General features: G+C 39.7%; 2 protein-coding genes across 5 annotated transcripts in view; both read right to left on the bottom strand.

The window, feature by feature from the left end:
• The window catches only part of LOC100997283 (torsin-1A-interacting protein 2), a 39181-nt gene extending 17803 nt beyond the window's left edge, over window positions 1–21378 (bottom strand). The window contains exons 1-3 of one of the 4 annotated variants that reach the window (XM_009192341.4): window positions 21260–21378; window positions 20806–20940; window positions 8149–8564 (exon numbers count right to left, since the gene is read on the bottom strand). The gene's annotated coding sequence lies outside the window, so the exon portion shown is untranslated. Of the gene's footprint in view, window positions 1–8148; window positions 8565–20805; window positions 20941–21259 lie in introns of those variants that run through there. The other 3 variants (XM_009192357.4, XM_021930004.2, XM_017951734.2) reach the window with 3 other exon arrangements.
• LOC108583100 (torsin-1A-interacting protein 2) lies at window positions 5472–21378 on the bottom strand. The gene is made up of 3 exons (XM_017951744.3): window positions 21260–21378; window positions 20806–20940; window positions 5472–8564 (listed from the first exon to the last, which is right to left on the bottom strand). The coding sequence occupies exon 3, from the start codon at window positions 7887–7889 to the stop codon at window positions 7494–7496; it is 396 nt and encodes a 131-aa protein (XP_017807233.1). The 5' UTR covers window positions 7890–8564; window positions 20806–20940; window positions 21260–21378; the 3' UTR covers window positions 5472–7493.
• Window positions 21379–24298: the final 2920 nt, after the last annotated feature.

Here is a 24298-nt window from a genome sequence, read left to right as displayed (position 1 = left end):
AAATAAAATGTAGCCTCATCACTGACAGTCATTTCCACCTCCCTGTGACCCTGAAATCTGCAGCAAAACTTGCATCATTTTGCTTTAGTTGTCTCCATCAAGGCTTGTAACAGGTTAAGGCTGTAAGGTTTTATTCTCCATTTATGGAGAACATACTAGATGGCTGGCTGAGGGATGCCTTGCTTAATTTCTATTTCCTGGGACTTCGCTAAGAGGGACACATTTACCTCACTGCTTCCTCTGTAAATGTGGCTGCCTTGTGCTCTGTCTTCTAAGATGTACCCTTTCTGCTTCATCTCACTCACTGTAAAATGGTAAACGCTTTGACTACCCGGTAGGTGACATTGTGTGGTATACCAGATGACTTTTGCGTTGAAGTTACATAACCAAGTTTAGAAGGTTCCAACATACAATATTAAGTGCTATAAGGCTAACTACGATTCAGTACATATTACACGTTTCTAAATTTGGGCCAGGTATGATGGCTCACACATGTAAGCCAGGATGTTACAATTCTGCTATGAAAACAAGTAACATATAAGGCACACACAACTATAAAAGTTACTATTTATTGAGTGCCTTCTTTGTGTCAGGCAGCATTTAAATCACTTTATGTATTAACTCATTTAATCTTCACAACACTTTGGGAGGCCAAGGCGGGAGGATTGCTTGAGTCTAGAAGTTCAAGATCAGCCTGGGCAACATAATGAGATGATGTCTCTACAAAAAAAATTTTAAAATTAGCCAGGCATGGTGTCACATGCCTGTAATCCCAGCTACTCAGGAGACTAAGGAGGATGATCCCTTGAGCCCAGGAGTTCAAGGCTGCAGGGAGCTAAGATCACGCCACTACAATCCAGCCTGAGTGACCCTGTCTCGGGGGAAAAAAACAAACAAAATAAATATATGTACATACATATATATGTGTGTGTATGTATATATATTTGATACTAATGAAGGTTTGAAAGTATTCCATTTTTTGTCACTACAGAGTGATACGTACAGCATGTACATGTATAGAAAATAATGTACAGCATTATTTACATATATAAATTTATAACAAAACATAAATACATAAATGGAAAGGATACACATCAACTTCCATTTAGGGCTTGCTTCTGCAAGGAATAAGAGAGGGTGTCAACTGTACACATAAAGTTTCCTTAAAAAAATAAAAACTGAGGTAAATGTGATAAAATGTTCATATATTTGAGATCTGGGCACAGATCTTGTTATATTATTCTCTGCACTTTTCTCTATGTTTGATGTAGTTACTGCCTTTTTAAATGAGTAATAAAATAAATTAGTCTCCGTAAAAAAATTAAGTATCAAAAGGAAAGACCTGTAATGGAAACTCTTTGAGGCTACATGCAATGACCTTACATTACAGAGTACGCTTCTACCACGGCCTCCTAGACATTTTGTCACAACCAGCTGGGAAGAGACAGGACACGGAAAAGCTGCCTTTGAGAACAAAATCAGAGCTGGGAGAGCAAAAGGACCTTACCCATCCTCCACTCTATCCTGCAAACTGCTAGCATTGCCATGAGGACCAGTGAAAAAGAGGGGAGGGGATGGTGACCTGGGGAAAACCTGGGGAGGGGAGGCAGGGTAGGTATCAGAAAGTACTAAGACCATTTTTTAAATGGAGAAGGAAATTAGAAGTTTAGCAGCCAAGAAGAGCACAAAATAATTAGCCATTCCAGGATGGTAGTTTAGATATAAATGCCATCATGACAAATGTATGACAGTTGGGGTAGAATTAAGTATATATCTTTATTTTTAAACACAATTTTATTTTAGTGAATGATGCCATTTTAGGCTCTAGGAATAAAAAGAAATCGATATCTTGGCCCTGAAACAAGTAGTTACAATCCTGCTATGAAAACGAGTAACATATAAAGCACAGACAACAACTATAAGAACTATTATTTATTGAGTGCCTTCTTTGTGCCAGGCATCATTCAAAGCACTTTATTAACTCATTTAATCTTCACAACAATCTTATGAGGTGTAGACTACTAATATTCCTACTATTTCAGAGATGAGGAAACTGAGATACAGAAAAGTTAAGAACCTTACCCAAGAACACGTGACTACTGAGGGCAGTCAGGATTTGAACTCAGGTAGTCTAGCTGTGGGACCTAACCATGACACTTTAAAAAACTTGTATTAAGCACACCACAAGCACCTTGACTCTGGAATACTTAAATCTAGGTTTGAATTGTGACTCTAGCACATATGACCTGAGTCAATTTGTATATATCCTTCAACTTTTCTCTATTTCTTTTCTTTTTCCTTTTCAGGGACCTGCCACTTCAGGAATTTATTTCAGTGTTTTGGAAAGTCTCAGGTGATATAAAACATATAGCAATTATATCTACCATAATTAAGATTATAAAACGGGCCTAAACATTGTGACAAAAATCTGCCTTGGGTCATCCATCCCTCCAGGCCTTTTAATCTTTACACCTAAGACCATTTGACTTATGCCACAGGCTCAACCTCATCCCAAAACCAATCTTGTCCTTCATCAGGAGAGATTTAAGAAGTTTTTTGGGCCGGGCGCGGTGGCTCAAGCCTGTAATCCCAGCACTTTGGGAGGCCGAGACGGGCGGATCACGAGGTCAGGAGATCGAGACCATCCTGGCTAACACAGTGAAACCCCGTCTCTACTAAAAAATACAAAAAAAATAGCCGGGCGAGGTGGCGGGCGCCTGTAGTCCCAGCTATAGGGAGGCTGAGGCAGGAGAATGGCGTAAACCTGGGAGGCGGAGCTTGCAGTGAGCTGAGATCCGGCCACTGCACTCCAGCCTGGGTGACAGTGCGAGACTCCCTCTCAAAAAAAAAAAAAAAAAGAAGTTTTTTGTTTTTGTTTTTAGATACAGGGCCTCACTCTGTTGCCCAGGCTGGAGGGCAGTAGTACCATCATAGCTCACTGCAGCCTCAAACTCATAGCTCACTGAGGCTCAAATGATCCTCCCAACTCAGCCTACTGAGTTGCTGGGACTACAGGCACATGCCACCACATCCAGCTAATTTTTTTTATTTTTAAAACTTTTTTGTAGAGTTGGAGGGTCTCACCATAGCTCAGGCTTGTTTTGAACTCCTGGACTCAAGCCATCCTCCTGCCTCAGCCTCCCAAAGTGCTGGGATTACATGTGTGAGCCACCAGCCAATAAGTTTATAATAATTCAGCATCAGTTCAAACAATTGGCTTTAATCCTTGTTCTAAAACTAAGACTCGGTGGACATGGTGGTTCATGCCTATAATCCCAGCACTTCGGGAGGCCGAGGTGAGCGAACTGCTTGAAGCCAGGAGTTCAAGACCAGTCTGGGCAACACGGCGATACTCCATCTCTACAAAAATACAAAAATTAGCTGGGTGTGGTGGTGCAAACCTGTAGTCACAGCTACTTAGGGGGCTGAAGTGGGAGGATCACTTGACCCCAGAAGGTTAAGGCTGCAGTGAGCCATGAAGGCGCTACTGCACTCCAGCCTAGGTAACAAAACGAGACTCTCTCAAAAACAAAACAAAACAAGTAAGACTCTACATTATTCCCCAGTTATAACTTCTGCTTTTGCTTTCTTGCCCTACATCTTTCCTCGTCCTGAAGATTTAGTATGTGCCATATGTTCGGTATATGTTATTGCACTTACACCTCCCAACAGTATGAGGTGGGTATTATTACACAACCTTTTTCACAGATGAAGAAACTAGATACAGAGAGGTTAAAATGCCTAAGGTCATTTAATAGTGTCAGAATTAGAATACAAACCCAGCTGGCTGCAAGGCCATTATTTTGCCTCTATAAAAAGCAATTTTCAAGCTGTGTCCCCAAAATTCCATGGAGACTCAGGGTTGCCAGGGAGACTGGAGAGATGAAAGGGCTACAGCTCATCTCACTTTTACAGACAGCTATGACATGTGGACTGCAACATATTCTTTGGATGCCATGGACTCATTTCTGCCTTCTTGTTTGCCTGGGCTTCCTTCACCTGTGACTCAGAGACGAATCTTACCTCACTCACTCACATCCCCCGACAGCTACCTCTTTGGTGGATATATTTTCTTTCCAGTCTGCCCTTGCATGTTTCCATTAACCTTTCCACTACCAGGTCTGCCATAAAATAACAGGAACTAGTTATAATGGTCATTTTAGAAATGCTACCATAACATATAAGCAATATTACCAACTCTTCCACGCTATAAAAATAGAGATGAGTGTAGCTCACACTATTTAAAACACTGGATAACCCTCCAGATCATTTGTCATTACAATTAATTTTACCAACACAGCATTTGTGTTTTAATAAAATTCATTATTCATATCAACTATAGAGTATTTTAGAATAACCTGCAATATTTTAAGCCATATGAAGACATACTAGAAAGACCTAAGGTGAAAAGCTTTATTCAAAGGCTTCCTCAATTTTCTCCTTTGCTCAATTTTATGAGCTCTACTACATGATGTTGATTTCTGACAGCTTACCATATAACAGGTATGTGATAATGTTTGAAGGCAAAGTAACCCTCTTAATATTAAAATTAATATTTTTTATTCATTTTTCTGGCCCATATATTCACATAGTTTATAATGACACCAAACAAAACTGTTTGTGAAGAGGACGGAAACATTCCTGATTAATTAATGAGAAAAATGTGGCTCAGTTATGACCTAAATTATCAAGAGTAATCTTCAGTCTGACATGAAACCTCTTTTTACATTACCAGTATTACCAAATAAATGGTACTATCTTGCAGTATTATGAGTACTCTGCTCCCACCCTTTTAAGCCAGATAAGTAAACACTATGGACGTATTACTACAGCATTTCTCAAAGTATGGTCCAGAGAGCACCTGCGTCAGAATCTCCAAAGGTACTATTTATATCTTTTTGTTGTTTTTTTTTGAAAAAGACAGGGGTCTCACTATCTTGCTCAGGCTGGTCTTGAACTCCTGGGCTCAAGTGATCCTGCTGCCTCAACCTCTGAAGTAGCCGTGGTAACAGGTACACGCCACTGCACTCAGCATGAGGTGTTTTTTATAATATGCAGATTCCTGGGCCCTACAAGCAACCTGAGGAATCAAAATTTCTAAAGCAGACCAAGAAATCTCCATTTTTAAACAAGCTCTCACAGATACTGTTTAGGTATTGATTTGAGAAATCAATGGTATATATCCTTTTAATCTGATCTTACTATTTAATGGAGAGATTGACTAAAACAAAAACAAAGACCTTTTCTCTATTTTGCTGATATTTAAATTTTCATATTTGTGGAATGTTTCTTTGTATATGTCCTTACAACATAAGCATTCTCTAATAATTAAAAAATTTAGGGGCAATAATACTGATCATAATACTATTCTTAAAAGCACTTAAAGTAAATTTTCACTTTTTAGGAAGAACTGTAGGATAATGAAATTCTTCATTAAAGAGTTAGTGATAAACTAACTAGTCTTCAGTCAATTTAGCAGTTCACGTAGTTTATTCAGCAATATAACAGGAGAGAACCTCCACTGTAAGACACATAAGGCAGATACAGGGTACATCTCTTCATACAGACTAACAAATAACTTCAGGTTTCACAACATGTAGCAAGTATGATTTGCTGCACACCAATAGCCATTCATTCCTCACGTTTTCCTTGCTAAAAGAGCCCTGGTCGGGCACAGTGGCTACACCTGTAATCCCAGCACTGTCGGAAACCAGGGCAGGCAGATCATCTGAGGTCAGGAGTTCAAGACCAGCCTGGCCAACATGGTGAAACCCCGTCTGTACTAAAAACACAAAAATTAGCCAGGTGTGGTGGCGGGCACCTGTAATCCCCGCTACTCGGGAGGCTGAGGCAGGAGAATTGCCTGAACCTAGGAGGCGAAGGTTGCAGTAAGCCGAGATCATGCCACTGCACTCCATCCTGGGCGAGACAGCGAGACTCTGTCAAAAACACACACAAAAAAAGAGCCCTGATTTTTTCAATGGAGGCAATGTGTCCGACCCAGGCAATGATAACCCTATTCCCCTTTGCCAAGCTTTCCCAGGCTGGCTCCCTTGTAAACTGATACTTTATAATGAGATATAAGAAGAAATCTGCTAGAGATTTTTTGGAAAGACTTGATTTCCAAATAAAAGACAGACTTGAAAGACTTTTGCTCTCTACTTCCAGCCTTTCCTAGGGATTAAAATGTCTGTTACAACAAGAAGTCATATTGTACTCATTGGAAAAAAAAAAATCCTAACGATAAAAAGCAAACATGGATCCTAGGCCGGGTGGGGTGGCTCACGCCTGTAATCCCAGCACCTTGGGAGACCGAGGTAGGAGGACGGCTTGAGCCTAGGAGTTGGAAACCAGCCTGGGCCATATAGCCAGACTCGGTCACTACTTTTAAAAAAGCAACAAAAAAAAAAAAAAAAAAAAAAAAGAGGATCCCAAGGGGGAAGGACAGAAAGAAGCTGGGACCTTGATAATATTACTGAGGTGGTACAAAAGCACTAGATACCTAGATACCTGGCATGTTAAGTGTAATTTAAAAATTGTTCAGTGGCCTTTGAGATGTTTTCAACAGCTTTTTCTAAGTGGCTTAACCCCAACTCTGGGTCCATGATTTTAATGAACAATAGAAGTCCAGAATGTGGCCAATGTTCAGGAGACCTTAGTTCTAAGAAAGATGCTTCCCCTAGACTGTTCATAATATATATGAAGTCAGGCTTGATAATTTCTTTTGTCATACATCTCCTAGATAGGTACTTTTCCATTTCCAGGGGAGGACATTGTAAATTCAGTCACCACAAAGACAAGACAGTCTTTTGTTTATGTAAAGCCACGTAAGTATAGACAGGTGGCATTTCTGCATGTTTCTGCATCACCTATGTAGGTGTTTCCTAATAGAACGTGATTTATCTGAGTGACCAGTTATCAATAATGTCACAGCCACACTGAGGATGGGCCAGACCGGGCCAATGATGAATAAATGGCTATATATGGATAAATGTTATCTATATATATATCATCACTGACCAATGCGTAAGAGGTGAGTTTACAACAGCATAATTTCTTATTAAAATTCACTGGACTAATCTAGGATCCGGCTATAATGAGGCTGCTTTCCTACAAAAGTTATCATTAGAAATACTATTAAGAAGCACACAGTATGGGACTTCCCCTCTAGGACTACTTCGTCATATGTCACTCATTAGGCTGCAGAAATTTTTTTAGGAGTGGTAAGTTAGTTCCAAAACAGTTTATAGGAAATATGAATTATTATATATATGTGTGTGTGTATCTCAGTCTAGATGAACAGTCTGGCTAGAATACTAACTAAATTCATAGTGAATAAAATATGTATAGGCCACAGAAGCAGATCCAACAATTTAAGCAGTTCCCAAAGTAGTGACAATCTGGGTCAGACTTAGAAATTAATTATTTTTCCATCTTCCTTGGGCTACCTACACAAAAGCCTCTAGAGTTGACAATTTTGACTATTATAGAAGCTATTTGTTTTGACCCAGTTTTTTGTTTAAGGTTTTATCTGTTCTGGTCAAGATTAACTGTAATGCAGGGTTAAAACCAGCTACTCGAGAGTCATGTATTCTTTTTCTAACCAGTGGAGGACCCAGAAGAAATGGGTGGCAAGCCTTCTCAAAGGTCCATCTGGTGAGATTCTGGGGAGCCCACTCAAGTGGGAAAGACCAAGGAAGAACAAGGCTTCTATTAGCAGGATTATCGGGATAACACTCAGGGCAATAATCAGCTCTGTTAATACGGTCTAAGAATACCTGGTAACATTCATTTTCAACAAGTTCAGTTTGGTACAACCAGTGGCCTAGTTCTAAACTAGGGAACCACTGTTGTCCACAATCAGGGCAATGTGAATTATCTGAAAACATCTGGACCTAGAAAGACAACACAGACAGCAATGTAACAGCAAGAGGCAACAATGACAAAGAGAGACACCCAAACACCAGTCCTATTACAGGTTTGGATTACCAATTTCTTAGTTCAACCAATATTATTTGGAGAGCCAAATAAACTTGGCTTGCACCTCAGTGCAATTCTTCAAGATTTCGTTGTCTATTTTTCACTCAATTGCAACTCAGTCTCTGAACTCAGGGACCGATCCAGTTTATAATGTTATCAGTCACTTACTAGCAGTACAGATCTCAGGATAGCTCCTTCAAATCCCAGCTTCTCAAGAAGAGATAGGGCTCTAGTCTAAATTAGTTATATTTTTCGTATGCGTTGTCAGCTGCTGGTGGTGTCATACAGAGGCACCTGGCTTACTCTTTGTTGGTAAGGTTACTGTGTCTGGTTGGTGAAACAGAGGAGCTGACAGGTCCAATGGGTCTTTTGTTGGCGCTGGCACTCTTGCTGTTGTAATACACGTACCCAAGTCTTAAGGCCTTGGCACTTTATAGCAATGTAGAGGGGTCAGAAAAACCTGGCAGAGTCCTCTTGAGTGTGGATCCAATGAAGTCTGTCTTGGGAGGACATTAATCAGGACCCAGTTGCCGTGAAGGAGCTGATGCTCAGTTGGCTGGAGAGTCTGGGAATGCGTCACATACCTGTAAATGATAAAACTTCAGACGACTCACAGGTTTTGCAGTTGTTCACATTATTATTAGAAACATGCATTTGGAAATTATTCAGGTTAGTTAAGGCAGATAAGAAATGTCTCATGGGTTTTCCCATGACTATTTAACATGGGTTCAAACCAACTGATATGTTGGCACTAGGAAGAATTCTGGATCATTTATACTAGGACTAGCTTAATTTTTTAGGACTGTATTTCTTCTTTACTCCATGTGTACCTTGGGAATAATAAGGTCTGTATAATCATATCTAACCTGGTAAAACTTAGCAATCTCTTACTTATACATCTCTTCTGTGAAATGGGTGCCACTTATGGTATCTCCATAATGTATGGGATAACATTAACAATGACAGCCTTTCGATAATAGGTTTCAATCCATCCAAAAAAAAAAGAAAAAAGTGTACACAGTTTTTAGATAATATTCTTAAAAGCTAACCATAGGAAATTGGATGAAATCCTTTTGAAGGCTTAAAAAAAAAAAAAGTCAAAAATCAAGAGGGGCAGGTCTCATTGCTCACCATCTAGTTGGTTTGTTGTTGTTGTTGTTGTTAGTTTTTTTTTTTTCTTTTTGAGACAGAGTTTCATTCTTGTTGCCCAGGTTGGAGTGCAATGGCAAAATCTTGGCTCACCGCAACCTCCACCTCCTGGGTTCAAGCGATTTTCCTGCTTCAGCCTCCCGAGTAGCTGGAATTACAGGCATGCGCCACCACACTCGGCTAATTTTGTATTTTTAGTAGAGACGGGGTTTCTCCATGTTGGTCAGGCTGGTCTCGAACTTCCAACCTCAGGTGATCCGCCCACCTTGGCCTCCCAAAGTGCTGGGACTACAGGAGTGAGCCACCATGCCCAGCTGCTCACTGTCTAGTTTTACTGGTTTACACACAGTGTCAGTCTGAGAAGGCAAGTAAGGCATAGCCTTGAGCAATAGTCCTGAGCTATTCTTGGAAAATGCATAGAGTAAATCAGTTGGAATTTGCAGATGTTATCATCATCTTTGCACTCCTTCATGACACCGAATGTAGCAGGTAAATAAGGTAGGACAGTACGATGTATGGAGCAACTAGAAGGCCACCTAGAGAGTGTCACAGATTATCAGGGTACTATATATACCATGCCTTTCTCCAATGTTCTTTTTGTAAATTCTGAGACTTGATCCTGTGAGAGTAATAAGATACACTGGGGAACGCATGAGTTAAAATATAAACATTTGGCCTGAAAAATAGAAGGAATTACAGCCTTAGTTGTGGTAAGCCAAAGCACTTTCCTTACAGAAGTAATAGCTGTGATTCTCAGATTTTAAAATGGTAAATTTAAAAGGCAAATGAAGAGCCTTTGATAGTGCTCCAATAACATGGGGCCCATATTTTGAAGGGAGCCCCAGAATGGGTGAAATAGAGTCAATGTAGATATATTGATGTGTTTTCTGAGGTTAGGTAGCAATGTACGGGTGAAGGCTACTAATTCAGTTCCTCAGGCAGAGCAGACAAAAGGTTGGGTTTCCAACTCAATGACTACATACTTGGTAAAACTCCCACACTGGTGGAGCCCAATAAACACATAAGATAAAATATAAAAAGTCTGACATTTAATTGATCAGATTTTGGATTTTTAGAGTGAAATCAAGTAAATCCAACAAGATACCACTGTAGTATCAGCAAGATACTATTTCATATCTACCACACTACAAAAACTAACAAGTTTGACAAAGGGGGTTCCACATACTATAGGAAAAACCACTCCTCCCAGAGGACTCCACTAGGAGTCAAGAGAAAGCCCTAAAGCTCCAAGTGCTCAGAATAATTCCATCCATTCACCAACCTTCAGTTTTCCAACTTCAGTAATCAAACAAGCACTAGAATTCCAAGTATTCCTGTATCAAGAGAACTCCACTGTTCCATATGTTCCAGACAAGTCTTCCCTCCTCTCCTGGTCCTTTAAACCTCTGTAGGTAAGAGCCAATAGGGGGTCCCAGAACTCCAAATGCTCAGAATAATACCACCCAGTACCAGCTTCCTCACTCATTCTTTAACCTTAGAGCTACTGGATGAGTAGAAGTGAAGAGAGGGGCCTGGGAAAATGCTCCTGGCAAGATTCCTAACCCCCATCCCCACCCCAACACTCACAGCTTCACTACCATTATCTGCTTGAAAGCATCAGGATCAATCTCACACCTACATCTCTGTTCATGTCAATCACCACCTGAAACACAGGACTTCTTGGTTATATCCCATTCCCTTAGCCTCAAATCCCCCCACATATGGCTCTATCAGTAATGCAATAACAAGTACTATGCTTGCTTTATTTTTTTTCACATAAAACAGGTACCATTTTGCTACATTATTTATTTTGGCTATTTTTCTCCACTAAAATATAAATTCCCTGAGAGCAGGGCATTTTACCTTTTTATTTACTGCTATAGCGTCCTATAAATATTTCTGGAATGAATAAATGACAAAAATAAAATGTAACTTGAATTCTTATATTCTAATGACAGGACTACAAATCTGTACAATCACTTTTGGAATTGGCATTACCTAGTAAAGCTGAAGATGTGCATTTCCTATAACTCAGCAATTCCACTCTTAGGCACATACCCTAGAGAAATTGTACCTGTACATTTAAAAACATGAATAAAAATATTCATGGTAGCACTGTGTAATAGCAAAATAACAGCCACAATGGCCACAAACAGGAGAATGAATAAATTGAGGTACTGCTGTACAACAGGATACTGTCATCATAAACATAGATGAAACTCAAGAATGTTGAGCTTAAAAAAAAATATAAGTAGCACAAGCAAAAAAATAAACACATGCACACATTCTTATATAAACTTTCCACTTACATAAAGTTTCAAAAGGATATAAAATTAATGTATCGTTTAGGGAGAAATATGCAATAAAGCTTTTTTCTTTTTTTGATATGGAGTTTTGCTCTTGTTGCTCAGGCTGGAGTGCAATGGCGCAATCTTCGCTCACCGCAACCTCTGCCTCCTGAATTCAAGCGATTCTCTTGCCTCAGCCTCCTGAGTAGCTGGGATTACAGGCATGCACCATCATGCCCGGCTAATTTTGTATTTTTAGTAGAGACGGGGTTTCTCCGTGTTGGTCAGGCTGGTCTCCAACTCCCAACCTCAGGTGATCTGCCCGCCTCAGACTTCTAAAGTGCTGGGATTATAGGCATGAGCCACCATGCCCAGCCCAATTGTGTATTTTTAGTAGAGACGGGGTTTCTCCATGTTGGTCAGGCTGGTCTCGAACTCCCGAACTCAGGTGATCCACCCGCCTCAGCCTCCCACAGTGCTGGGATTACAGGCGTAAGCCACCGCGCCCGGCTGCAATAAAGCTTTAAAAACAAAAAAGAAGTTAAGTCCAAACTCGAGGATAATTATTACCTCTGATGGGAGAGGGAAGAGTGGGAGATGAAGGGCATTCAAAGAATTTCAAAGATAATTGTAATTTTGTTTTCTTTAACTGGGTGAAAGTACAAAAATACCCACTGTATCATAAATCCTAATAGCTTACAGCATCTCTATTCAATATTTTATAATGTTTAAAAAGAAGTTAATAAGCAAAACCAAACTTTCACACTGTGGACAAGAAGACCAGCAGCAGTTAATCTGCTCAGAGGCAAAGCAGGCAACTTACATTGGATAAAGAAGAGCGAAATAGAAGGATATGGATCTTTGGTTTCCTCACAAAATTTTAAGCCATCTCTTCATAGAAATGAGGTAAAAAGAAGCCTACCTAATGATTGTACAAAAGAGGGTTTATCTTAGCATACTCTCTGAAGGCATGAATTTGTGTGTAGGGAAGTTGCTATTTCACATGACGCCTTTATACAAATTAGAAAAAGGCACAGTTCCTCCAAGCAATATACAACTCAGAAAACTTTATTCGGCAGGATAAACAGTATACAGTAACCCTCTGTCTATTAGATAATAACATTTAGTAGCTAACACTTATGGAGTGCTATTTTCTGTTCTAAACACTTTATTCGTATTAACTCATTTAATCTGCTCACAAAGCCAAAGGATACTCTTCCACCATGAATAAATATTGGTGGTGGGAGAAATCACCTCTCATAATTTTTCACTTCCACACCAAAAAATACAGGATAAACTTCCAGGAGTCCTGAATCCTCTGGAATTACATATAAAAATCTTTACGGCTGGGCGCAGTGGCTTATGCCTGTAATCCCAGCACTTTGGGAGGCCGAGGCGGGTGGATCACAAGATCAGGAGATGGAGGCCACCCTGGCTAACATACGGTGAAACCCTACCTCTACTAAAAATACAAAAAAATTAGCCAGCTCTGGTGGCGGGTGCCTGTAGTTCCAGTTATTCTGGAGGCTGAGTCAGGAGAATGGCGTGAACCCGGGAGGTGGAGCTTGTGGTGAGCCGAGATCACGCCACTGCACTCCAGCCTGGGCGACAGAGCAAGACTCCATCTCAAAAAAAAAAAAAAAAAGAAAAGAAATCTTTAATACATAGGTGCATTTTTTCCCAAAAAGATGGTACATCCTTTTAAACTCCCAGAGGAATCTGAAATGATTCAGGACCATTAGGCACTATGGTTCCTAACCATTTTGCTATCAAAGGTAACTTTTTCCAACCCCACCCTTCCTCCCCCATTTTGGAAAGATGTCCAAACAATCTGCAGTCTTGTAATAATTTCGTTTTCTAATTTTTAGTAATCAGATAAGTAGATCTGCCAAACAGAATTTCTAATAAAACAAAAAACTAATGCTACCAGTCTTGGTTTAAAAACTTCCAACTTTTTTTTTTTTTTGAGACGGACTCTTGCTCTGTGCCCGGGCTGGAGTGTGGTGGCCGGATCTCAGCTCACTGCAAGCTCCGCCTTCTGGGTTTAGCCATTCTCCTGCCTCAGCCTCCCGAGTAACTGGGACTACAGGCGCCCACCACCACGCCCGGCTAGTTTTTTTTTGTATTTTTTTAGTAGAGATGGGGTTTCACCATGCTAGCCAGGATGGTCTTGATCTCCTGGCCTCATGATCTGCCCGTCTCGGCCTCCCAAAGTGCTGGGATTACAGGCTTGAGCCACCGTGCCCGGCCCCAACATTTTAAATTAGACAAAATACGTTACATCCCTATAACAGAGTTAGAAAGATCTGGATATCCTAAAACTGGCTTCCTTTCTCAACTCCATTAGCTTAAGTCCTGATTTAAGCAGGACTTAAGCAGCTGATTTAAGGTAAGTATATGACTATCATTAGGTTTTTAGAAATGCTGAAAATACCCTGAGGACTACCATTAGTCTATGATTATTAAACATAATTGTTATTTGAGGAGCGCACCATGTGCTAGGCCCAATGCCAAGTACTATGGATACAGAAAGAACAATCATTCAGGACTTCTAGATGTCTAGGGAATCCAGACTGGAACCATTGATTTAGGTGAAGGCTAAGGGCTCTTAGAGGGATAAAAAAAGATCCCCTGTAGAGATCACTGGAAATTTAGGGAGGCCCACAGCAGAAGCTGGGATGTCTGTATTTTCAAACCTCCTTCACTAAAAACAGTGGGCAAAAGAACAAAATTTGAGGAGCTTCTCTGCTGCACAAATGCTATACAAAAGAAAATACAAATCAGGGGTTTTGTGTATGTGAACTAAAATAAGTTTAAGATCCTTCCTGAAACTTTATTAAAAGAAAATTTAGAAAAGAAAACAGTACTTTCACACTGAAACAGAAAATGTAGTTCTGTTTAATCCAATGAAATTTACATCAACTAACCATGGCAACTTTTTAATCAACTTCTCTAAATAGTCTACCTTGTTCTTTGCTATTTCCTGAATGTATGTTAGTAAGTTCAAATCCGCCTTCAATAGATAAAAATTCCCTTATTCTTTTTTGTCGTAGCATAATAATTAAGTTTCAGACTGAGTCAGGATTGGAATGACCTTTCCAGGCAATTTATCCCTTAGACTTTAGCTTCAACCAATTCCTCATATGATATATAAAATCAAGATAGGCACATAGAAAAAGTAAAAATGCTTTAAACTCTCTTGAATTCCCATTTTAAATATTTTCTTCTAGGGGGTACTACAGTCAAGGCTAATCAATAATCATAACTTTGTTTGTATGAGATAGTTTCTCCAATAAGTTTCATACACAAAGTGAAATCTTAAGAGTTTCCTATTTCACAACTACCTTCTGAATTTAGATAATGAGAGATTAAGGAGTATGAGAAAAGGAATCATTCTTCTTTTTGAATTCATATAATCTAAAATAATTTTGTGTTGAAAATAAAATGCTCCTGGAAAAAAGTCAACTTGTTTTGTGAGAAACTACTTGGAATTTGGCAATCTTGAGATCACTGAGAGAAGGCATATGGATCACAATCTTCAGTACTATGTAGTACACACACTGTTCCCTCTTTAGAAAAGATAAGCCAAATAAAAAATATGATCCAAGGTTAGAAAATAGCTGCAGAATGTTCTCCTCTCTCTTGCCCCAGGAACTGACAAGCAAAACAGGTGTGTATGCATTGCTAGCATACTTTTTGAGGGGGATGGCCATAAAGGAGAACAACTGGTTTAGAAATTTACTGGTACATTTCTATCTATGTTGCTCTAATGCTCCAAAAGTCCATAGTCCAAATTCTGTCTACAATTTCACTTCAAAACACCAGCAGCCAAACCTTTAAGGCTAATACACAACTTTCAACAGTCAGATCTGGTGCCAAGCTTAGGTATTTCTATAACCTGTGCTAGCTATTTATTGTTTGTCTAAAACTAAATTTCTAAGTCTTGCCCACTCCTCTGTACCATATCCACTGTCATAGCATCCCAGCATTATTTTCACAAATGTTCGTTTCTCTGTATTTTCACTAACTGGTGACTTATTTTAGATTTTTGAAAGGGAGTTTGAAAAAGTACTAGCCTAGGAACAAAAAGCACTCTACTTCCCTAGGCAACTGTTTTTTACACAGGAACTGAATGCCTGGCGAAGCTGAAATTCTGTAGATATTCTGAGTACAGAAAGTCTTCCTTTCCTACTCACCCTTCTTCCTACTCCCTCCCAACTCCTTTGACTTGTCTCTCTAGTTTCAGTTGACCACGCAGACGTATTAAGCTATGCACGAAGGATCTAAGAGTTTGCTAAGATTTCCGATAGTGGGTGGCACGACTGGCTGCCAGGTTTAGTTCAACTTCCCTAATCACTTTTAGTATCTACTTCAAGTCAACATATTTTTATTAAACTTTTTATTTTGAACTAATTTTACACTTACAGAAAAGTTGCAAAAATAGCACAGAGTTCCGTTATATCCTTCATCTAGCATCTTATATAATTATAGTTATCAAAAACAAGAAATCAACATTGATACAATTCAGTTAACTAAACCAGAGGCTATGTTCAAATTTCACCATTTCTTTTAGTTGTTATTTTTCCTTAGTCTTCAGTCTGTGACAGTTCCTCAGTGTTTACCTGTCATTTGCGGCCCTTTCTTGTCTTTGTGACCTTCACACTTTTGAAGAATACTGGTCAGTTATTTTGGGTTTAGTGTTTTTTGTTTTTAATTTTTAAAAATAGAGATGTGGTCTTGCTACGTTGCCTAGGCTGGTCTCGAACTCCTGGGCTCAAGTGATCCTCTTGCCTTGGCTTCCCAAAGTGCTGGGATTACAGGCATGACCCTTGGCACCTGGCCTGGCCAGTTATTTTGTAGAATGTTCCTCAGTTTAGATTTTTATATTTTATCATGATTGGAAAGATAAAAAGATTATGCATTTTCAGCAATAACAAACACCACAGAAATGCCACTGTGTCCTTCTCACGGCATATCTTTGGGTTCATGATGTCCTTGTCTTATTACTGGTGATGTTAACCTTAATCACTTTTTTAATATAGTATCTCCACTGTCAGATTACTATTTTTTCTTTGTAGTTAATAATTATCCTGGGAGAGATACTTTGAAACTATGTAAATATTCTGATTGTCCTCTAACTGGATTTTGTCTGCAACTACTAACGGTACTGTTTCCCTAATGGTGGTTTTGTATTTCCTTCTTTCCTTCAATGTTTACTAATTGGAATTCTTCTGTTAGAAAGAGTTGTCCCTTCTCCCCTACTTATTTATTCAGCAATATCAGTATGAACTCATTTTATTTTATGGGTTAAAGTCCAATACTATCACTATTCATTTTACTGCTCAAATTGCTCCAACCTGGATACCAGGAACTCCTTCAAGTTGGCTCCTTTTGACAAGGTCCCTAACTTTTTCTAGCATTTCCTTACTTTCAAGCACCACAGGATGTTTCAGGCTCATCTTGTATTTTCTCTGCCTCCGCACTGAAATCAGCCACTTCTCTAAAAAGTCCTAGTGCCTTTACAAACCAAGATCTGAATGCTCAGTGCTACTGGGGTATAACTATCAAGCCAACAATATGGACAACAAGTGTGTTTGTTTCCTTACTATATTCAACTCATTAGCTAGGAATTATTAGCATTACCTAGGAACTTACTAAAAGAACAAATTCAGGCCCCAACCTAGACCCACTAGACCAGAATCTCTGAGAGCCTCTGGCAGGAGTTTATGTTTTAACAGATTTGCCAGATGACTCTGGTGTTCACTATAAAGTTTAAGGAGCATTGCTTTAAAGTTAGTTTTCCTTCATTATAAATCTTATATTTTTAATTTTAAAAAAGGAAAGCTTGCCGGGCGCGGTGGCTCACGCCTGTAATCCCAGCACTTTGGGAGGCCGAGATGGGCATATCACGAGGTCAGGAGATCGAGACCATCCTGGCTAATACGGTGAAACCCCATCTCTACTAAAAATACCAAAAAATTAGCCGGGCATGGTGGCAGGTGCCTGTAGTCCCAGCTACTCAGGAGGCTGAGGCAGGAGAATGGCATGAACTTGGGAGGCAGAGCTTGCAGTGAGCCGAGATCATGCCACTGCACTCCAGCCTGGGTGACACAGCGAGACTCCATCTCAAAAAAAAAAAAAGGAAAACTTAGACCTAATAATTTGCCTTGTATATAAATTATATTTTTACTACAACTAATAAAACTATAGGTGAATGGCCTCATCTGTTAAGGAACTAAACATTTCCCTTATCTTCTTTATTTTCCTACAACATTTGTTAAAAATCTAGTGGTCAAAGTAGTTATAAAGGGGGGTAGGGGCGGGAGGCGCAGTGGCTCATGCCTTTAATCCCAGCCTTCTGGGAGCCAAGGTGAGAGAATCATGTCAGGCCATGAGTTTGAGACCAGCCTGGTCAACACAGTGAGACCCTATCTCTACAAAAATACAAAACATAGCTGGGTATGGCAGTGTGTGCCTATCGTCTCAGTTACTTGGGAGACTGAGGTGGGAGGATCACTTGAGCTCAGGAGTTCAAGTTTGCAGTAAGCCATGATAGTGCCACTATACTCCAGCCTGGGAAACAAAGCAAGCCCTTGTCTCAAAAAGAAAAGAAAAGAAAAGAAAAAAATAGTTATATACAGTACTTTAAAAAATACCGTAGTCAGGTATGGTGGCTCATGCCTATAATCCCAGGAAGTTCAAGCAGGAGAAGACTGCTTGAGCCCAAGGGTTCAGAGACCAGCCTAGACAACATATCAAGATCTTGTCTATACAAAAAATACAAAAATTAGTCAGGTATGGTGGTCTGTGCCTGTAGTCTCAGCTACTTGGAAGGCTGAGGTGGGAGGATTACTTGAGACTGGGAGGTCAAGGATGCAGTGAGCCGTGATTGTGCCACTGCACTCCAGCCTGGATGAGAGAGATCTTGTTTCAAAAAAGAAACAAACAAAAAACTTTCATACAAAGAATGTTATAAGTCAGCCTCCAGGATCAACTCCTATCTACAAATATGACCTAACATCCATAAAGCAAATCTACCAAACATAAAACCCAATATAGCACTATCCTCTAAGGTCAGACTGTCTAGGCCTGAATGACTGCTCCAGCTTCTGACTTGGTGTTTCTCTTTCTCTCTCTGCCCTTGGTTTTCTTTGTTTTTTGTTTTGTTTTTGAGACGGAGTCTCACTCTGTCCCCCAGGCTGGAGTGCAATGGCGTGATCTCAGCTCACAATAACCTCCGCCTCCCAGGGTCAAACGATTCTCTTGCCTCGAGCCTCCCGAGAAGCTGGGATTACAGGTGCCCGCCACCATACCCAGCTAATTTCTTTGTATTTTTAGTAGAGATGGGGTCTCACCATGTTGGCCAGACTGGTCTCAAACTCCTGACCTCACGTGATCCACCCACCTTGGTCTCCCAAAGTGCTGGGACTATAGGCATGAGCCACTGTGCCCAGCCCCTGGCTAACTTTTTCCTTGGTTTTCTTAATTATAAAATGGAATAACAGTACTTAGATGAAAGAGGCAATGTGAAGATTAAATGAGATAATGAGCAATACTGACAACCACAGGGGCAGAAAAGAAGTCCTCAAAAACTGTACATTGTTATTATTTGAACTACTACAGGCAAAACCAAACAGCTTCATTTAATTAAAACAAAATCCCAGAAGACACCAATGTTTTAAAATTTGACTTTTTCCAAAAATGTCATTACATTTACATGATATATACTCATGGTCAAGGGCTGAAGGAAAATCTCCAAAAACCAAACAATTTGATTTGTTGAGGTAGTGGAATTATAGGTGAATTTTCTTCCCAGAGGTTTTGATTACCAAAATTATGTGCACAGTTCATAACTGAGTCATGGCACCAAAAAAAAAAATTCATGTGTCAGCTCCTTTAAATACTAGTAAAAAGGGAAACAGCCCACACAGTGACAAAATAGGAATTCAAACCCAGCTATGACTCCAAAGTCTATGCTCATTACCAATGTTAGGGACACCCTTCCTTATTCCCAAATGTTTGATTTCTGTGCAAAATTTATGATAATGTATGATCGCCCTACGAATTCCTTCTTGTGGGACACAGTTTAATCCAGTAGTTCATATGATGTAGAAATATTAATGAAATTTTAACACAATTAAAATTCTAAACAGTAAATAAAACAGCCAATTCTTCATTCTTCAAATTTTTTGGGAGGTTGTCAGATCTCCAAGTTTATGGGCCTTCGCAGTTAACTTAGTGAACAACCTCAAAGTGATAAAGCAGACAAGGCTTCTTGAAGCAAACTTTCCTTCAGGAAATTCAAGTGGCATTTCAAAGAAGTGTGGGCTTTCCTGGAATAAAGTTTTGACTTCTGTGTTCCATGGAAATGAATGAAACACAGAAATGACTTCTTAGGCAAAAATAAATTATATACAAGATACAATGCATTGTTAAAACACCCAATAATCCTCAAATAATTAGCTACATTCTGAAGTTAATTTACTTGTGAATTATTGAAGCTCTCAAGCTAGCATTACCTCTATATTAGGAAAGAAACTAGATAAAATAGTTCTTAAATGAGTCACAAAAGGTTGCGTAACAAACCTGCAGAAAAACAGGTAATCAAGTTGTGGACTGCACATTCAGCATAATAAACATTACTGAAGACAGGCACTCAATTTTCATAGCAAATGTTAGTTTTTCAAACTGTTCTAATCCACACAAAGGTTTCCAAGAACATCTGTAGTTACTCTACCATGAAGTTCCTTTTTTTATTAAATGTTTCCACTGGCCCTTTATATACTCACCTTGTGCTCAAAAAATAGAGCTCAAAAAACATGGATAACTGCCACAGCTTAAAGAAAGGATCTCTCATACAGATCCAAAAGAAAATGTGTTACAACCTAAAGACAGGTAAAACAAAACCAGTATGTTTAATCTATGTAACTCATTTCTGGATCTGTGTAACAGTATAAAGTCTGATAATTAAGCATTACTCATAAAGTAGAGAGTACTATGAACTTTGTTAAAAGAAGGAAAAGGCACAAACTTTTTCATCAGGTATTAAATACAATTGGGAGAATGTACATATACAATATATAAGCAAAATGGTAGGAGGTCTTACTGAAACTTCAACTTTGCCCTTTTTAGCACCTTTTTTTTTTTTTTTTAAGTACTATCTTTTCAGGATTAAGATTAAGAATGTCGAGATCCTAGGCATGCTGGGAATGGAGTAATCGCCACCTACACTAGTAGGCAAATTTCCCACTTACATTTCGAACCCTAAAATAATTCTGCTTCTCATATTAAAGTCTAAACCCCAAAATTTACTCACATCTTAACCCATTTAATATTTATAAGATTCAGTTTCTTTTTATCCTAAAACAAAAATATACCCCCAACCTACCTCGTTTACTGTTTGAGTGAGGCCAGGCGTGGTGGCTCACGCCTGTAATCCCAGCACTTTGGGAGGCTGAGGCGGGAGGATCGCTTGAAGCCAGGAGTTCGAGACCCGCCTGGGCAATACAGTGAGACCCTGTCTCTACAAAAATAAAAAATAAAGTTATTAGTGGGGCATGGTGGTGCGGGCCTGTAGTTCGAGCTACTTGGGAGGCTGAGGCGGGAGGATCGCTTGAGCCCAGAAGTATGAGGCTGTGGTGAGCTACAATCACGCCACTGTACTCTAGCCTGAGTGACAGGGCAAGTACCTGTCTCAAAAACAATAAAAATTAAAATACCATTTGTGCGGTAGGGAAGTGGGGGTGGGGAGGGGCCGTTTCTGGAAGTCCTTTTGAAAAATTCAAGACATTAATTCCAATACTAAAACATGGAAAAGTTGCATAGTCATTTTGTTTACTTACAAATTCTGGCGGGGTTTCAAATCGTAGGACTGTTAGTATCAGGAGAGCCCTTCGAGTGGTCTTTCCGCTCCACACCGCTCGGCTGCACCCAGCGGCCGCTGCGGCCCGAATGTCGCCCAGGGTCCCCGCCCATATGACAAACACTTTCCGCCGGAAGGCGCCTGTGGAATGCTGGGACTAGTAGTCTGCGCGCCCTGCCTTCTTCCTTCTCCATCCTTCACCCTCTACTGCCAGGTCGTCTGACCCAGCGACAGGCGCGGTAAATGTGCGACCAAACCGCGGAGGTCCCCGAGTTCTCATGCTATCTGACAGGATTACAGGCATCTCTGTAAGACGTCGACCACCCTGACCCATATGACCTGACATTCATAGACTGAAGAAACTCATAGGACCAACACAGTGAGAAGTAGTACCAAATGATAATGGCAAGCACCAAGTCCTGGAACACACCCTCTGTGCCATTAAGAGGCGCATGTACTCAAACGAATTGCCTAATCTAAACCTCAGTTTGCTCGTGTGTCAAATGGGGACAACGTTACTTACCTCATAAGATGGTTATGAGTAAATTAGATGGCATATGTAGTATGTCTGCTAAATGACAGTAGTGACAAAAAAATAGCTATTGTTTTGATCTATTAATTTTATAAATGTGAAAATTAAGAGATGGCGAGCAATTTACCCAAGAACATACAATTTGTTGGGGGCAAAATCGAGTAAGTCTAAAATTCCTGTTCTTGACCTATACCAATTCAAGACAAATCTAAACCAATTTCAAGAAGAAATCTACTCATGTAAAACTCCCTTCCCCTTTCCTCAGTTTTATCCGTAACAGTCCTGACCAACACACTATTTTACTTATTTTGATTTTTGCCTGACTCCTCCCATAGAATATAATCTCCAAGAAGGCAGGAAACATTTTTTTTTAAATCAATTTTGTTCATGCTGTATCCCCAGCATAGAGAACAGGGACTGCCTACTACATAGTAGCTCAGGTATTTATTGAATTAATAATTCCTCATTTAATGTGATTTTTTGGTGCCTTCACTTCTCAACCATCCTCTTTTGGCAGAAGTGACAGGATATGGTAACACTCTTGGATGGTGTTTAATAATTAACTGCAATTCCTAATTCAACAAAAAGTAGAATACTATATTCCATCCACTTCATTGTGTTTAATTTCAGTATAACATTTCCAGCTATTTTCATTTGTATTAAGTCATTAAAATATTTTTTCTATCATTTGTAAGACTGGGGAATAAATGGAGCCAGCTACTATATCTTTAATTAACTTCCTCCTGTTTAATATTTTAATCATATTTTCCTTATTAAAATTAAGTGTTGCCCACTTCATTTCTACTACTAAGTCACAACAGATAGATGATTTCTCTTTAAATAAATGAATTTCTGCTTACCCTAAGCAAAAAGTTCCCGTACAAAATTTGTTCTCAAATGTTTCATTTAAAATAATTTATTTTGACCAGGCGTGGTGGCTCATGCCTGTAATCCCAGCACTTTGGGAGGCCAAGGCGGGTGGATCACCTGAGGTCAGGAGTTCAAGACCAGCCTTGACAACATGGCAAAACTCTGTCTCTACTAAAAATACAAAAATTAGCTGGGCGCGGTGGCAGACACCTGTAATTCCAGCTACTCGGGAGGCTGAGGCATGAGATCACTTGAACCCGGGGTGGCAGGAAGCTGCAGTGAGCTGAGATCGCGCCACTGCACTCCGGCCTAGGCGAAAGAGCGAGACTCCGTCTCTAAATAAATAAATTAAAAATGAAACAAAATAACTGATTTAGGAACCCAGTCTCAAGAGCACAGGATTTCTAGACCTAGCCCTAATAGTTAAGTGTGTGAATTAATGCCAGTCATTTAATCTGAATTGTAATTTTTCGTGTTTCTCTTTCCCAATAAATGGCAAATTCCCTAAAGGCAAAGCAATCTTCCTCATTGCTGGCACAAAATACATGTTTGGTAAGTAAATGAATTATTTAGTGTATTCTTTGTTTTAACCATTTCTTTTCTTTCTTTTTTTTTTTGAGACGGAGTCTCGCTCTGTCCCCCAGGCTAGAGTGCAGTGGCCGGATCTCGGCTCACTGCAAGCTCCGCCTCCCGGGTTTACACCATTCTCCTGCCTCAGCCTCCTGAGTAGCTGGGACTACAGGTGCCCGCCACCTCGCCCGGCTAGTTTTTTCGTATTTCTGTAGCAGAGACGGGGGTTTCACCGTGTTAGCCAGGATGGTCTTGATCTCTTGACCTCGTGATCTGCCTGTCTCGGCCTCCCAAAGCGCTGGGATTACAGGCTTGAGCCACCGCGCCCGGCCTAATCATTTCTTTTCTTACTGGTCTTCTTTTATGAGTCACTGAATTCCTCCAGATTTCTCAAATTCCCAAAGGAACTTTAACATCCAGAGCTGAGGCCTCCTTTTTTAGTGGCCCAGCGCATCCCTTATAATATTGGCTATGAGTCTACTGTCACTGTAATGTCACCTCTTTTGAGCAACTCTTATAGTCTGGATAATAGCTACAGCAGAGTATCTAGTTTTATAACAGTTTAGCTTTGCCTCAGAGTTAGTCAGTGTGGTATCTGCAAGGTTTCTAGGTGAAGGAGGCAGTCACAGTAGACGTAGGTTTCTGTATGCTTACAACCTAGACAAGAGAGGGAAAATCCTATGCATATATATATGTATGTATATTACCATTAAAGTTACCATGCCTCTAATTTTACAGTGTCTCATTAATTTAGTTGAAAGGCCATTCCTAAGCCTTTACAAGCAGTTTTAATTACAAAATACGCATATTCTGATTATTCAATAATATGTAGAACCTCTCATCTTCTCTGATTGTTCAGTATGTAGAATCTCTTCTCTTTTTTAACTTGTCCCTCAACCCTAAGTTTTACAAGCCTGTATCCAAGTTTTATAAGCTAGTATCCCAGTTTCTATATAGTCATCTGTCTTGGTAAAATGTTTCAAGGAGACTTTAATGTTCATAACATGAACTTAATATATTACCGTAAAATTTATATTTAATAATTAA

The sequence above is a fragment of the Papio anubis genome, chromosome 1, assembly GCF_008728515.1.
Source record: "Papio anubis isolate 15944 chromosome 1, Panubis1.0, whole genome shotgun sequence".
Classification (NCBI taxonomy): domain Eukaryota; kingdom Metazoa; phylum Chordata; class Mammalia; order Primates; family Cercopithecidae; genus Papio; species Papio anubis.
Note: the sequence above shows the minus strand (reverse complement) of the source record. Positions and strands in the feature narration are given on the sequence as shown.

Bases quoted from the DNA above. Each gene is read 5' to 3' on its own strand.
- LOC108583100 (XM_017951744.3), bottom strand. From the start codon at position 7,889: ATGTTTTCAGATAATTCACATTGCCCTGATTGTGGACAACAGTGGTTC.